This window comes from Cyprinodon tularosa, unplaced genomic scaffold, assembly GCF_016077235.1.
Source record: "Cyprinodon tularosa strain WSP-4 unplaced genomic scaffold, ASM1607723v1 ctg84, whole genome shotgun sequence".
In the NCBI taxonomy this organism is placed as follows: domain Eukaryota; kingdom Metazoa; phylum Chordata; class Actinopteri; order Cyprinodontiformes; family Cyprinodontidae; genus Cyprinodon; species Cyprinodon tularosa.
The window spans coordinates 3,646,894-3,662,735 of NW_024039607.1; the positions used below are offsets into that span (position 1 = coordinate 3,646,894).

At 37.0% G+C, this 15,842-nt stretch overlaps 1 protein-coding gene across 2 annotated transcripts; it reads right to left on the minus strand.

Annotated features, from left to right (window-relative positions):
• Positions 1-1,735: 1,735 nt before the first annotated feature.
• On the minus strand, positions 1,736-15,595 carry LOC119774876 (carbohydrate sulfotransferase 3-like). 2 transcript variants are annotated; one of them, XM_038272591.1, is made up of 3 exons: positions 15,319-15,595; positions 6,314-6,529; positions 1,736-5,041 (listed from the first exon to the last, which is right to left on the minus strand). In XM_038272591.1, the coding sequence occupies exons 2-3, from the start codon at positions 6,409-6,411 to the stop codon at positions 3,823-3,825; spliced, it is 1,317 nt and encodes a 438-aa protein (XP_038128519.1). In that variant the 5' UTR covers positions 6,412-6,529; positions 15,319-15,595; the 3' UTR covers positions 1,736-3,822. The 2 variants fall into 2 exon arrangements, with proteins under 2 accessions (XP_038128519.1, XP_038128521.1); XM_038272593.1 differs by lacking the exon at positions 15,319-15,595 and adding an exon at positions 7,104-7,397.
• Between the last annotated feature and the right edge of the window lie 247 nt (positions 15,596-15,842).

Sequence of the window (15,842 nt, forward strand, 5' to 3'; positions counted from 1 at the left end):
CTTTGTATTTAGAATTATCTCCTCTCCTCAGCCATCATTATCTTACACAGCAGCATGAATTTTATATGCATCTCTGAGAATGCTGGAACTCAATTTCCGTACTGCATATTTCAAGCTACTCACAGCTGATGCTGCTCAGAGCAGTACAAAAAAGTAGGAGGGTGTGGTCTACCTCAATGCTCTCATTTAATGGCTGAGGAGGGGGGCTGAGAAGGCTTCAATTCAGTGGAAAGTGGTTATTCTATATTTGCTCCAACCAAGCAACCACCCCACCCTCAACACATCCCACATGAAGTCACACCAGCAAAGAAGTTTATGAATGCTGAACCTCTTCTTGCAAGGTTTGCTTATACAGAAAACCTAAAATAATTTTTTTCCTTAAAAAAAAAAAAGTACAACCACTGCATTTAGACAATGATCTAGTTATTCTGAGTTAAACTCTTAAAGTGCTGTGAAGTTGTACAGCTCTGCTGTGAATAAATGCAAGATTTTTAAGTCAAATATATAATTTTCTGGTGTAATAAGAGGAAAAGCAGGATTAGAGTTAGAGAAAGACTGCATAAATGTTAGAGTTCTGTGAGCGGGTGGGGTCAGGTGGACCAAAATGGCTTAGACCACACTATATGTAAAGTTGGGGTAATTACTAAGTTAGAAGATTTAAATAGCTGGGCCCACAGTGGTAAACACACTGGCAGCGAGGGAAGCTGTCTGCAGTTTCCTACCAGCTTGGTGCTGAATGCTCTAACATTTGTTTTTCTACAGGATTAAAGAGGAAGAAGAATTAAAAACCATCCCTTTCACTGTAGCATATTTGTTGATTTTGGTATATCTCAACACTTGTTGCTGTTTCTTTTAATTTTGTTTGATTTGGTATTTTTAAATAGTATCTTAATGCCTGACTTGTGGTTTTGGTGTTTGAATCTTTAAAAAGGTTGGAAACTACTGGAGTGGTGATCACATGGGGAGGAATTTCTCTGACTTTGGTCATTCCCCCACAAGAGGACATATAAAGTTTTATATAAAAGGTCCAACGTTAAATAAATGTATAAGGATGTTTTAACTTTTTAGTGTTTGTTCAGTAGCTAAAGCCAATTAAAACAAACAAAAAATCTTGGTCCACACTGAACAGCATGCATCCACACCCAGACTTGGGACAGGTTAGACCAACATAGATAAACATGGCAATAAAATCAGACAATGCTAAAAACAAATTATGAAAAAAGGGGCTTTTACAGCCATAGCTTCTCATTTTTTTCAGTAAATGAGCCATTTATTCGTTTTTCCTGTTTTACTTTTGCTATTCTGGACTCAATTCTACCTTTGCAACCACTTTCACAACACAGCTACTTTTATTTTTAAACAACAAAATCATAATAATTTTAGGATAAGCAATAGGTGCATCTAAGGAAATTAGAAAAGCATCATTAGATAACATTTTACTTAAATTATTTTTAATTTAAAAGGGTAAAACTCATGCATATTTCTATTGAAATTAAATTATAACAATGTTTTTAATAAAGAAATGTTACAGCTTACTTAATCCAGGGGAAAGATGCTCACTTTGCAGCTGTTGAGCAAAAATACTGAATTAATAGTTCTTTAAAATGGACTGATCAGACTTAAAGACTGCGGATTAGAAGATGGAAAAAATCTATAGACTTTCCCAGATTTGCTTGCAGTTTCTTTTCCACCTGTTTCCTTTTTTCTTTTTTACAAAACTGACATTTACAAATGATTTATTATTGAAATTTATTGCAACAAACATCTGATCATAGAGACCATGATACTGCGGCCCCTTATCAACACCTGCCAAGAGACTTGTGTCAACAGCCACAGACCTGTCGACAAATCTTGCACAATCCTGCAAACCAGCTGCAGTTGGAATGTTAGCTTACAGTAGAGTAGCAACATCTGTTTCAGGTGTTCCTTTCCACCTAAAGAATATTTAAAAAATATTACAGCAAAATAGCAAATTTATCTTTAACAACTTTAAATACAGATTTATTAAATAAGGTGAAAAGAAAACACATTCAGAAATTTTGAAAAAGAAACATTAAATCTTTTGCAAGAGATAATACTTGCTTAAGTCAAAAGATAAAGACACAATTATTTTCTCTCAATTTTTAAAGATCATTGTTATTTAAATAAAGTTTGATTTTGAGTGTCTTTGAAGCAATAACTCTACAGCATCTAAAGAAACAACCCCACAAAGACATGTTCAGAAAACCATAGCTATCAAATTTGGAGTTTTATCAAATACAAAGACAACAGTTTGCAGTACATTTTTTTTACATGGACACAATAGTTTGGAGTGCATTAAAAAAAGAAAACAGTAATCCAGCTTTGAGTGGGATAGAGTTTTGTAATAAATAAAATAACTTTTGGTTTAACTGTTTCAAATGTTTTTTTAAATATTAAGACAATCTACATTTGCTTTATGTTGACTGACCACAATAAAAATCATTGATGCAAAAAGGTTTTCCAGGAATATTACAGATTGTTTTATGTAAGGTTCTAGTGAGGTTATCTATAAAGTTAGGAACTAATAAAGATTTTTTAAAAAGCACATAAAAAATGTTAAAAAATAAATACAACACTTAGTTTTCTGCACCTTTAAAACATCATATACAGCCTCAGTGAACAGAAGGTATAACAGTATCTACAAATAGTTCAAACCAATCAGTGGAGGGATTTATCTGTTCTAGTTGAACTTCGCATTTTGAAAGAAAACTGAAAGAAAATAAATAATTATTCCAACAGGATGTAATGTTTTAGTTGATATCAACCATCTACACTTTAACTGGAGACCTGCAGTTTCCCAGCTAAACAACTTCAAAGTTACCACTCTACATTATGTTGTGTAAACCACATTAGCTGTAACTAAATGTGTTTCTTACTCAGCAAAAGCAGAGAAGTACTATGAAGTATTGTATCAGGCTTCGTTTTGTGCAATGACATTAAAGAATCCTGCTGCTATTTTTTGTTTTCTTTTTTTTTTTTTTTTTTTTTCAGATCTCAATTGTCCTGGCAAATTTTGGATGAGTTTATGGCATGGTTTTATAAGTCCTCCACCACCCAAACTATAGCACAAAAACAGAGAAGTTGTTTTGCTTAAAAAACTCCAGGAATATGGGCAGCTTCAATATCAATTAAGGAATTGAAAGAAGAAATTAATATTCTAATGGTGACGGGAAAAAAAAGCGAGGAAGTAAGTAGCTTGAAGAGAAAACAACAGTGAACACTTGCAATGAAAGATTGAAGGATGGAATAATGTAACTAAAAGGGAAAGTGATTACAGGAAAAATCAATAAGTGAGCCTAATTAATGCAATTAAAGTTATAAAAAAGGATGCTTTAAAAGAAACTAACATAACATACAGTAACACAAAAAGAGGAACCCAAATGTGACAATGAAAGGTAGAAATTGGAATAACAACAGATTAGGTAGTAAGTGGAACTTTACAGCCAAACGAGACAGATTACCATACAAGAGAACTAAGGTAAATAAGAAAAGTAACACTTAAACTCCAAACATAGACAATAAATAAAATACTTAAAATACACAGACATAAAAAGTGACATTGCAAGATGTAGATGATTGATATCCACTAATTTTTTTTCTTTTGTGCAACCCATCGATTTCAACATTTCCAGTTTGAGTTTTGCCATTGTTAAAATCAGCTAAAACCTGCTCTGTATTCAAATTTACTGAAATATGACATCTGTACAATATAATTATAAAACTATAACTGATGATAATTTCATCAAGTATCATTTAAAGAAAATAAGTTAATAAACTATAGATTTTTTCCTCCATTTTGTTCTATTTCACCCTGAAGACTTTATCTTCAATCAGACTAATGGATTTGTCTGTAAGCATCTTTTCACTGCTCACAAACTTGTATCCAAATAGCTTCAGTGTTGGTCCACAAGCTCTTTGCACAATCTGAGCTATCTTGAACGGTAGATTGAACCTCCATTTCTCCACCTGTTCAGAGGAGTTCTTCTGGGTAGAGTAAACCCCGCTGGTCTCCTTAGAAACCTGAGTGTTCTTTAGGATCCAGGCTTTCACCTGTGGAGTGAGAGGAATTCCAGAAAACCTGAACATCTCAATTGCCTTCCTCATGGGAAAGCGAGCAATGTCCTCATATCGCACCAACAGGTACCTATTGAGCAGCCAAGGAGGCTGCCTGAGGCCAACTTCCGCAGACAGGCGGATGTTGTCACAGTTGCCTTTCAGCTTCCTCACCTCATCCTCATCAATGGGAACGTCGCCACCCATGGCCCACTCCTTCCAGCTCTTGTATTTGGCAGCAAATGCGACCATACGGGAGGCCAGCACTGCCCGAGGATCCCGAACAAGCTGAATGAATCTGATGTCAAGACGTGGATCCTCAGCAAGTGGACGGAGGTTCTCCAGCTGGCGCACCCTTACAGATTTAATGACCCTGTGATCTTTCTTAGAGCAAGACTCTGATGCCATGGTGAAGTTCAGAGGCCCACAGCGTCTCGTCTTGCAGCGGTAGCGCTCAAAAACCCCCTTAACGACAGGACTGCAGACAGACTCCTCACACAGGGAGCCGCTAGACTCCCTGCGGAAGAGGCTAGTGGTGACATGGTTTACAGGGAGTGGGTCGATAAAGCTTTCAAGCAACGAGAAGTTGCACAGGAAAAGTTGCTGGAGAACGTCGCGGTACGCCTTTGCTGACGCCGTAGCATTGGTACCTCCAGTGTCTAAAGTTAACATCTTCTCCACATGCCACAAAGGCTCGAATAGATAAAACATGTTGCTGCCTTGCTGATTGAAAAACTCGCCTACGAACGAGGATCCAGTCCTGGTGGTGGCCAAGAGCAGAACATGTTTTTTTCTTTTCTTCATCATCTCTTGATGTTCACTGTAGTTTCCAAGGCGTCGCTTCACAACCTGGTAGCCTTTGCTGAGTGAGGAGAAGGAAACATTGTGCTTCAGTGCTAAATGGGAGAAAACACCAGGATGTAGAGGAGTTTCAGGGGTCTGCTTTAGGTTCAGCTTATCTGAAACCCTAGAGAAATGTGGAAAAGCATATTTTTTGAGTTAAAATACAGCTGTGCTGTATAAAAAAACAGCTACATTCATTTGATCTGGTCTGTTGGAACAGAAACAGAAGGGTTCTATTAATATTGCCACTTAACCATTTCGTCCCTTTGAAGTTTTTTTAGATGAGTATAAAAAGGTGCCATCTACTGTAGGACATTTTATATAAACCACGCATACATTCTTCACAATTATTTCCTGTAGTCATTATTTGCTGCCGTGGATTTATGACTCTAATAGTAATATCCATCAGAGAGAAATCTCTTAAAATCTTATTAAAGTTGACTGGCCCAATTGGGAATTAGGGGGTAATAAAGCTTTCTCAAAGTATCATACACATGAATAAATGCCGGGCATACACTATGTGACTTTTTTAATCATTGCATGCAGCTACAGCTCACTCTGTAAAACGAAACCGCAGGGTTTCGTTTTACAGAGTGAGTTAACAGTTCAATATGTATGTTATATGTATGTGCGACCCGGCGCTCTGATGCGATCCACCCGCTCACACTGTACGTCTAAAAACCACGTCAGACTCAGCTTCGCAGTGAGATGGTGCTACTCGGACTTCTCTATCCGGAAGCCAAACAAGTAGAGGAGGAATATGAAGATTATTAGACTGAAATGCGCTGCCTTGGCAATTTGTGTAATTTTGTGTGCTAAAGGCCCTAAAAAGAAAGGGCGAAAAAGTATTTGGAAAAAGACATGGCTGAGCAAACGTGACTACTAATGTCTCTCAATTTTACAGAAAAAAACTCCATTTCACTCGCATCCCCGCATAGCTTCTTTCATCTGAGAAGAAGAAGAAGAATCCTTGTTTGAGCATTTGCACTGAGTGATTTGCCCACGACGGCCAACTCAATTTCAAACATGTTTGATTTTCTCCCGACCTCACAACTCCTGATCAAGAGGTGGTTGTGAGAGGATGATCGCCAGTAGTTACCCCCTGTACAATACACGATGCACGACTCATCAGGCTGAAAGTCAGCCCGATCGAAAAATTCTCACACAACTGGAAAGTCTGCCCGAAAAGAGCAAAAAAATCGTACAAGTGTAAGCCCGGCTTAAAGTAGACATGAGATGTATACATCTCTAGATGTTATTTCTTCCCAATAAATGAAAGTATTTTTTAATCATGAATTAAATGGTTTGTTTACAGCTGTGAAATAGAGGTAGAAAGGGATGAAATGGAAGTGCAATTTTTTTCAAGATAAATTGACCAAAAAGACTATGGACTCACCTTGAGATGATCCTGTTTTCCTTCTCAATGATAACAAGTGCCACAAAGAAAGCAATGGGTATCATGTATTTGATCCTCATCCTCGGAGGTGGCTGCATCGAGATGTAACTTTACACACTACTTTCTAATAGGTTCTGCCAATCATTCAAATCTCCAGCCACCTTTTTAAGGAGCCTTCCAGTTATTTGTGTTCTTCAGTGTAGGCTATGTTTCATCCTGTAAAATTGAATCAACATCCGCTGTCAGCTTGACATTTTGCACATTTGAAAACAGACAGCTGTAAGCAGTAGCTCTGTCCTTTTGTGATATTCAAGGGGAAGTTAGGACTATTGCCTGGCCACATAAAACTGCAGTGTGATGCTGACTCACATATGTGTTTACACACAGAAAGATTCTTACTTCCCTAATTATTTTATTTTTGCTTAGCTGAGTAGCTCTCTCTCCTGCAAAAAAATAGATTTAGACATGCACAATAGAATCCTATATTACGAGATAGTACAAAAAAATAGCTGAGTGTGTTAGTCTCAGGTATAAGCCAGTACCAGCCATAAGGAAGTCCTTGTTATCTTTAAGTGCACCATTGCATTTTAGAAACATGCCCACCCACCATGCCAGACTGAGGGCTGGAGCACATAGAGACACTGTATTTATGCGTTAGTCATGCCTAGAAGTTCTTTTAGAAAAGTGAGCAGACAAACAACTGAGCATAGAGTAAAATATGAGTGACAGGCTGCAATCAAGCACGATCTTTCCAATTAAGCTGTTATCCTACTCCAGCAAAGCTGCTTACCAAGAAACTCATGGCTTTGAGTGATACTCTACCACTCTACCAGATGTAGGCAAGAGAAGAGCTAGGTGTCTGGTATTCCAGCTTCACTTCTTTGTCAAAACTGGGAGGAAATATTGTGAATAAGCTGTCCTCAGTGACTGCCTTTGTGCCACTAAAGCATAGAGTCAGACTGCACATGTCCAATTGCTGAGACCTAAACTTGTGCTGTGCGTAAATTGATAGGGGAGGCCTAGGGTGTCACAGAGCAATAAATTGCAGCGCTCTAATCCTGGGGGCTACTCGTGACTTTTATAAGTCTTTAGACTGATAGTGCTGAGTAGTAAAATGATGATAAGGGTGGATTAAATAGCACCTATTTGCTAACATATTGCATATTCTTGAAAGACTAATACATAGTTGCTTTAAAGAAAATTGCAGGTTGATTTAGATCCCTGACTGATCTTTAAAGTTTAGTATAATCCTTAAAAAAACAGGACATAAAGCAACAATTAGGCACCTTATCTGAATACAAAGTGTTTCTGTTTTGTCCTTGTTGCCCTCAAATTTAAAATGTCTCAGTTTGCAGCCTTTTAAATGTTTCTTACAGTATAGCCCTGCATTAACATGATTTAACCATCTTCCTATGATCTCTTACCGGCTTTCCAGTTCTTGTGAAAGAAAAGCCTCCCTATTGCAATACGAGCAACCATGTAACAGTGTGGGGTTTTCAGGGTGATGTAAGTTGTTTGTTTTATTAGTTTATTTCTACTTAAGCTATTACAAATTGTAACAAAAATTTTCATATCTATTAAATTGTGTCATTTGTTGTCATTAAATTGATGGGTTTTTTTTTTGTTATGCTATGTTTTTAGAACTTGGCTGCTTAGGATCTTTTTTTTTTCATTTCTCAAGTGTTTCTTCATTAAATTAGAAATTTGCATTCTCACCGCACCTCATCCTCTTTTTTTTTTTTTTTTTATACATTTTTCTTATCTGTTCTATTCTTTCTCAGCAGTGTTTTCCAAAGCGTCCAGCAAATTCCAAAACAGCTTCTTCCCCACTGCCATTTGACTGCTGAATGTTGAATAAAATGAAAAAAAAAAAAAAAAATGTAAACAATATACCGGTCTTATGTTTCTCCAGTATTTCAGTAATCCAGTAATTCCAGTATCATACACTGGAATTAAAATAGACATGAGATGTATGATTGCTGATTTTATCACTGCTGCAGAAATGGAAATGTCTTGAGAGCTGTACTGAATGAAATGTAATTTTTAAAACACTGTGGGCCGAATCTATCAAAGGTTTACGTTTATAAAAACGTGAGCTATTTCACTGCACACGCTAAAAAATGTACAAACTGATCTATCAACAGCGTGCTAAAAGGATTTGGTCTTTAAAACGTGCTAAATAGCGCCTCTTATCCATTTAGTACTTTTTCTGTAATGAATATGCAATATGGGGCGTTTACACGCAAAAGTGCGTCTTGTGGGAGGAGAACATGTAAATATATTAATTTAGCACTCGCAAAGTGATTTATCAAACCTGAAAGCTATTTTGCTAACGGTATCTGACTCTATATTTAACACCTTTCAAAAGAAGGTGCAAATGGTCTGTATGCGTAATTGCGCACACATGGCAGCAGTTATTGTCGCAAGAAGGAGACATCGAAATGAAGCAAGGAGACGCAGAGAACGCATTTTTTCACTAAATATTTTTGGAATGAACGAGGAAACGATCATCAAAACATTTAGTTTTTCCAGCATTGACATTTTGGAGCTGTTGGGGGAACTCCGAATGGATTTGGAGCCAGCCACAAGGAGGACCCACGCAATACCCCGGATATCACAAAACTCCTTGCAACATTGCACTTTTTTGCATCTGGGATCTCCCAATCTCGTTTTTCAGAAGTGCTGTCCGACGTTCTAAATGCCATGTCGCCCTGACGCCCTACCGGAGAACCCCGACCTCCCCCTTGCGCCTGTGGAGCAACATGCCAATGCTGCGGGGATGCGTATGCGCAGTCATCTTATCCACAGTCACATCTTGTGAGCCATTTGGTCTTTGCATTTTTCTACAGGCCAATACAAAACACCTGTTTTTTGTTTGTTTTTTTGTTTTGTTAATGCAGTGAAGAAGAAATTCAGCCACATACCACCTTAGGGAATAAGGGTTGCCAAAGTTTATATATATAAATTTTTTTTGGAGGGGGTGGGGGTGTCACTGTAAGATTTAAATTTCTTAATGCACTAGTTTGCACAAACTACAAACTACTTTGCCGCAAACCACAAAACGCGCAAAACCATCATTTAAATAGGGCGTCTCCAACAGTTTTGCACCTGCCACCAGTTACGCAATCGCTCTTGTTAAATCACCCGCAAACCATGGTTCAGCCCCTCGCGCAAAATTCCAGTTTGCGGGCGCAAATTACTGCACGCAAAAATGGATCTTGATAAATTCGGCCCTGTGTGTACAAAATGACAAAGTTTGTCTAAGTCTAAGTCAAAGACACGGAAAAGGTATTGTTCTCTTAAATCACTGACAGAAGTGAATGATAAATTAAACAGAATGCTGATTTTCGAATACATTTCTAGTTATATTATGCACTTAAAAGATTATTTTGTAAAACATAATTTAAACTTTTTGCATATTCCTATCTAAATTTGAGACATTTGACTACTTTTCCGTATTTCTTATCATAAAAATGCATCATTCCTTAAATGTCCTGACCTCTTGCAGACCTTTTTTAGATGTTCTGCTTATAAAAGTAGAATATTAACCACCATTCCTAGACTTTTGTTTTATACTTTCCCCTTAAACTGTTGGACTTTCTTGTATTTTTTTTTTTTTATTGTTCTTCAGGCAATGAAGATTATCATAGGTTTATAACCCCAGGAAAACGTGCATGCGTGTGTTTCCTACCTGTCTTGTTTTCATGTCTAAACAACACAAATTGAATGAATCAGCCTCTACATGTAAGCCAATTTAACAAGCATCAACTAACTGCTTCTTTTAATCACTACTGCGACTTAAAAAACACCCGTCCCACTTGAACTCTGAGTGCCTTCAGGTTTCTGTGTTATATGAGTAGAGTTTCAGTTCTTGCATACCGGTGCGACCTCTGCTCCAGCCAGCTGTGAGCAAAGAAGCAGGTCCAAATGACTGCAGTCTAAACACAGGGAATGTTGGACAGTGCCTGTGAAATTTTCTGAGTGGGGACAGGAAGTTTTGCTGCTCCAGTAGAGAGGGAGAGAGAGAGAGAGAGAGAGAGCACTGTTGATGTGGAACGGCGTGTAATGAAAAAGGTGAACCGTGCACTGACACTCGCTTTCAATGGGGGGGGGAGTCTGCTCTGTCTTGCACCACCCTGCAGCATGCCACAACCATAAAGGGGTCTTTACATGGGAGTGACTCTGAACCTTGCTGTTGGGGTGAGGTGGCAGAGCACAAACTGCTTGGTCATTTCCACGTCACACTATCAACAGCTAAAACCCTGGATGTTGCAACTCATGCAGAATCTTACTAACTGCAGAACACCAGTTTATAAGGGCAGTCTAACAGTATATCAGGGTTGATTTATAGTTTTATCTTGCTAAATACACTCTGTAGTCTCTTATGTAGTAAATGACAGCACCTGAGCTAAATGACAGACATAAAAGACACAAGAAGACAGTTATTGACAAAGCATACAGACACTTTTCTGACAGCTCTAATGTTCTGCATTGCTAAATGTATATTTCCCCCCCTTCATATTATTTCAAATTTTGAAAAAAAAAACCACTTTAACAATTCATCAAGTAAATAAGAAGTCAGATGTTTTGTCATTTATATAGTAAATTAGATGTACACCAATTATCTCAGCTTATTGCATCTGCTGTGTTTAGGGGGGAAAAAAACACTTGAGTTGACATTCGTGAATATTCACAAACCACTGAGGCATATGACACGTTTGATCATCTGCTCATAACAAAATCGCTTTTGCACCATTTATCATCTTGTTACAAAATGCTTTTAATAGCTGCCTCTTGTTTAATGTAAATCTTATGTGGAGACAAATTAAGCACCAGTCGCCCAGGCCTGTTTTGCATGTGACTGTACTGCAACAATCCAATTTGGTTTCGCATACAAATAGTGCATAGATGTCAAAAATCTCTAATAAACATTAGATATAAGAATGGAAGATCAGAGATGAACCATTTAATCAGCTAGGAATTTGAATTGAACATTTTATTTATCACCATCTATAGGTTAAATACGGAAAAAGTTGATTTTTTTTGCCCCCATATAAAGTGCATCGAAGCAAAGGGCTCCCAGCAAATTAGATCTATCAATGTATTAACCAGCGCAGGTAGATTAAGGGCCTCCTTCATTTTATAACAATAAGTCAAAGGTTAGGGACGCAGGCATTAAAGCACAAACATGGATGATTTTGTCATTCTAATTTTCTGTTGGAGATAAAGATGAAACCCAACTAAATATTTACTTTTACTTCAGTGAATTAAAATTTAAAAAACAATTTGTCTCTGATTTAAGTACGATTTTAAGTTACTCTAATTACTTCAGTTAAGGTAAAAAAAAAAAAAAAAAAACATCTTTAAAAAATTCAACAAACACACCTTTAAAAGTTATGTATTTTGTAATAAATAAAACTTTAAATACTCTCATTTTATTTTCTGTTTGCCAAGCCTGCTGTACCATTTGGAGGTCCAGTGATTATACAGCAAACAGTATTTGGAGCCAGTGGAAGTCCCCCTTAGATTAACATATAAACATTTGCTATTATAATATATATTGATATATATTAGGGCTGCAACTGACGATTATTTTGAAAATCAGTTAATCTGTCAATAATTGCTTCTATCACTCCATTCATAATCGCATAGCGAATAATTCTTTAAAGAAGATTTTTTTACAAAATTAATCCAGGGGAAACTAAAACTTTTCCATTTCAGGAATTGGGCATATTCACATACCTTTTTCTTAAATATATTATCTTAAATGAAAAATGTCTATATAATTTTTACAATCTTGGTGTAATTACTGCTCAAAGTGGGTTGCTCTGTCAGCTATAGGCATATTTTAGATACTCTATACTAACTCTATAACTATAACTCTATACTAACGATTAATCAATTACTAATTTAGATGATGATTTTCTCAATAATCAATTAATCCGATTAATTGTTTCCGATTAATTGATTAATTGTTTTCAACCAATTTAAATCTGTCTCTCTCTCTCTCTCTCTCTCTCTCTCTGTATATATATATATATATATATATATATATATATATATATATATATATATATATATATATATATATATATATATATATACAGAGAGAGAGAGAAATATGATGCTCAATTATTTACATAGATGATTAGCCTTTGAAGCAAGCAATATTTTTAATTGTGGGGTGACTACTTTTTACTTCTACTTCAGTTTAAAAATATTGTAGTAGTACCTCTTGAGTACATTTCTCGGCTATTCTATCCTGAGCAATGCATCTGTAGTGAGTTTAGATATCTAAAATAAAACCATAATTTGATTGAACTGTATTGGTTTGAATCTTGTCATTCTCATCGGAGTCTATTGAAACGTACACTGTCATCACTCTTAAACCCCTCATGTGGTGTCATGAGGTCACAGGAGCTTAATTAAACAAAAATAGATTTTTTTTTATATACAGGCATACAAAAAAACTGTTGTTATACGGGACGGTCCAAACTGATGGCTTGGACCAGAGCAATAATTGGACCACTGATGTTTTGAAGTACATTGAGATGCATCTGAAGGAGCTGAAACTGAAATAGTATTTGTTTTTGTACATGCAAAAGCTTGTGTTAGAAATGCAGAAAACCTGGTTGATAAAGAAAGTTTAAAAAGCATCAGTTGTTACCTGCTATAAGGATTTTTTTTCTCTGCGACCAGTAGGCAAGTTATTTCTGCAACAATAACGCGTCTTAAAGGAATAGTACACCCAAAACATGATTAGCCTTCATTTTCTACTCACCCCCATGCTGAACAACACTCTGGAGTACTTTTTTGATATCTCAAATGCATCTGGAGATCTGGGAGGCTTCTTGCTGTCTGCTGACATTCAAATAATGGAGGTCCATGGCGCCCGAGGCAGAAAGGTCCATAAAGGTCCACAAAAACGTTTCAATATTCCTCCATACTGCTCGTCCAATGTATTCCAAGTGTCCTGAGTGGGTAGCATCCAGAATTTACTCGAAACAAAGTCATTTAGAATGTTTTTAGAGCATAAACAGTAGTGTATAGGATTTCCTGAAAGCGCGTTCACGGCGCTACGGAAACCGCGGCAGACCAACCCAGACGAAAGTGCGCATTCAGCTCAGCAAAGAACTCATGCTCTTCCTCAACAATGAAGTCCTCAGACATTTTTCTTTCGTTGTTTCTTTCTTTGCACATGTAAACAGCACATTTCTTCTTCTACGCTTGCATTATTGGCAGAGCAGACGCTGAATGTGCACTTTCATCTGGTTTGGTCTGCCGGCTTCCGTAGCGTCCTGAACGCGCAGGTGAGCGCTTTCAGGAAATCCTATACACCACTGTTTATGCTCTAAAAACATTCTAAATGACTTCGTTTCGAGTAAATTCTGGATGCTACCCACTCAGGACACTTGGAATACATTGGACGAGCAGTATGGAGGAATATTGACACGTTTTTTGTGGACTTTTATGGACCTTTCTGTCTCGGGCACCATAGACCTCCATTATTTGAATGTCAGCAGACAGCAAGAAGCCTCCCAGATCTCCAGATGCATTTGAGATATCAAAAAAGTACTCCAGAGTTTTGTTCAGCATGGGGGTGAGTAGAAAATGAAGGCTAATCATGTTTTGGGTGTACTATTCCTTTAAGTATCACCGAGAGAAAGCAATGAAGCAATGGCAACATTTCTTGTTTGTATGCAAAACTTGGCAAAAGAAGCTCATTCTTAATTAGCCACCAAAACAAACCACTAATTTTCTGTATATGCAATTGTTATGTACGGTTTGCCTTTGTTATGGTAACTGTTAAGGTCATAGCCCTAGTTGTTCAATAAAATGGATAATAACAGAAGTAAAATTATCAGGTGTATCCCCCTGACCCCCAGAAAAACAAAACAACATGTATTGCAATTTAGTCCCCTGTTTGAAAGTCTACAACCGCATTTTTAGTGCAATTACAATTGCAAGTCTTTTGGCGTAAGTCTGTGAACTTGCATATTTAGAGGTTAGGTGAGACTCAAATAGATATTCTAACAGATAACTTTTTTATATAAATCCTTAGTGCAGCTTTAAATAAATGTTTTTTGTTCATTCTCAAATTCTTTGCACCCTCTACATATTATTAGTGCAGGGTTGTCCTTTTTTTATCCTCAACAATCTTTAAAAGACCTTTTTTTTAATAAGAAAAAAAAAGCATGATGCTGCCACTACCATGCAACACAGCAGGGATGTTTGGGGCTTTTTGTTTTTTGTTTTGTTTATTTTGTTAATTTATGTTTTATTTTGTTTGTTTGTTTTGCCATATAAAGGGTTTAATATTCCGGCCAAATATCCAGTTTAATTTAATTTGACAAAAACATCTTCTACATCCTAAATTTGCTGTGCCCCACGTCGCTTTTGGCAAACTACAAATAAGTAACAGACCAAATCTTTGGGGACCATGACTCAGTTTCCTTCTTAACCAATTCTTCCTCTTGAAATGTAAATATAGCTCTGCCAGAGTAACTGGAGGGCGATTCATATTTTTTATAGTCAAACTCTGAAATCCATAATGATGTTGCTCACTAATCTTCTTGAACAAACCATTCATCCCTCCACAGAATTGCTGTGTTTATTCATACATTAAACTGGACAAAGATGAGCCCTATTTACTGATTGGATGATTCCGAAGCAGGGATGAGAGTTAAATACATTGCATGCAACACTTTTGTTACAGATGAGAAAATATGTTTTAAAGCACATGCATGCACTGATTTAGAAGCATACGCACGATTTAGGAAAGTGTCATTAAAGACAGAAACAGACTAAAAGTTAAAGAAATCATGATGATAAAGTCTAATCCTCCCCTAAATCAAGGAAACAAATTGAAACCATGCAGTCCTAATAAAAGACGCATGAGCAAAGTCACAAGTGTCTTATTTGTAGTGACTAAACTTTTAACTTAATATGAAAGGAAGGTTGCAATAAGGAAAGTAGGCCATAAATCAAACTTTTTAACAACCAACCATTCTGTCTGAAGGCGACCCGACTTCATTCCACTTGTTCAGCCTCTCTTCAAAGTGCGACTCGGTAAAGAAACAGATTCCATCACTTTTAAAATGCGCCTTTACTTCTGCGAGCGACACCGATCCATCCCAAAAGCATCTGCTTTAGTCCCTTGGAGTAAATCGCGAGAGTTCAATAAAAGCATGTTAATTGGCTTGGTTAGGACAGCATCTCTTGTCACTGAGTCAGAACTCTGTCTAACAGTTGCAGTTCACTGATTCGCACTTTGGAAACAGAGGAGCGGAGCTTCGAGCAGGAGGCGCGACATCAAGGGTCCCATTCATAGAACCTACAAATGAGCAGCACATCAAATACGTTTGAAATATAGATATATAATCCTTGCAATATTACCTGAGGAAATATGCAGCTTCTTGGGGTACAATTTGCATAAGATTTAGCTTTTAAAAGTTTTTAATTTTCTACGTTTTGGGAGCGATAGTTTTAAACCATGCAACAGAGAAATGGCTCCATCTAGTGGCTTGAT

Coding starts and splice junctions, on each gene's coding strand:
- LOC119774876 (XM_038272591.1), bottom strand. CDS start 6,411: ATGCAGCCACCTCCGAGGATGAGGATCAAATACATGATACCCATTGCT. Junction 5,042..6,313: donor GAAAACAGGATCATCTCAAG/GTGAGTCCATAG, acceptor ACATTTCTCTAG/GGTTTCAGATAAGCTGAACC.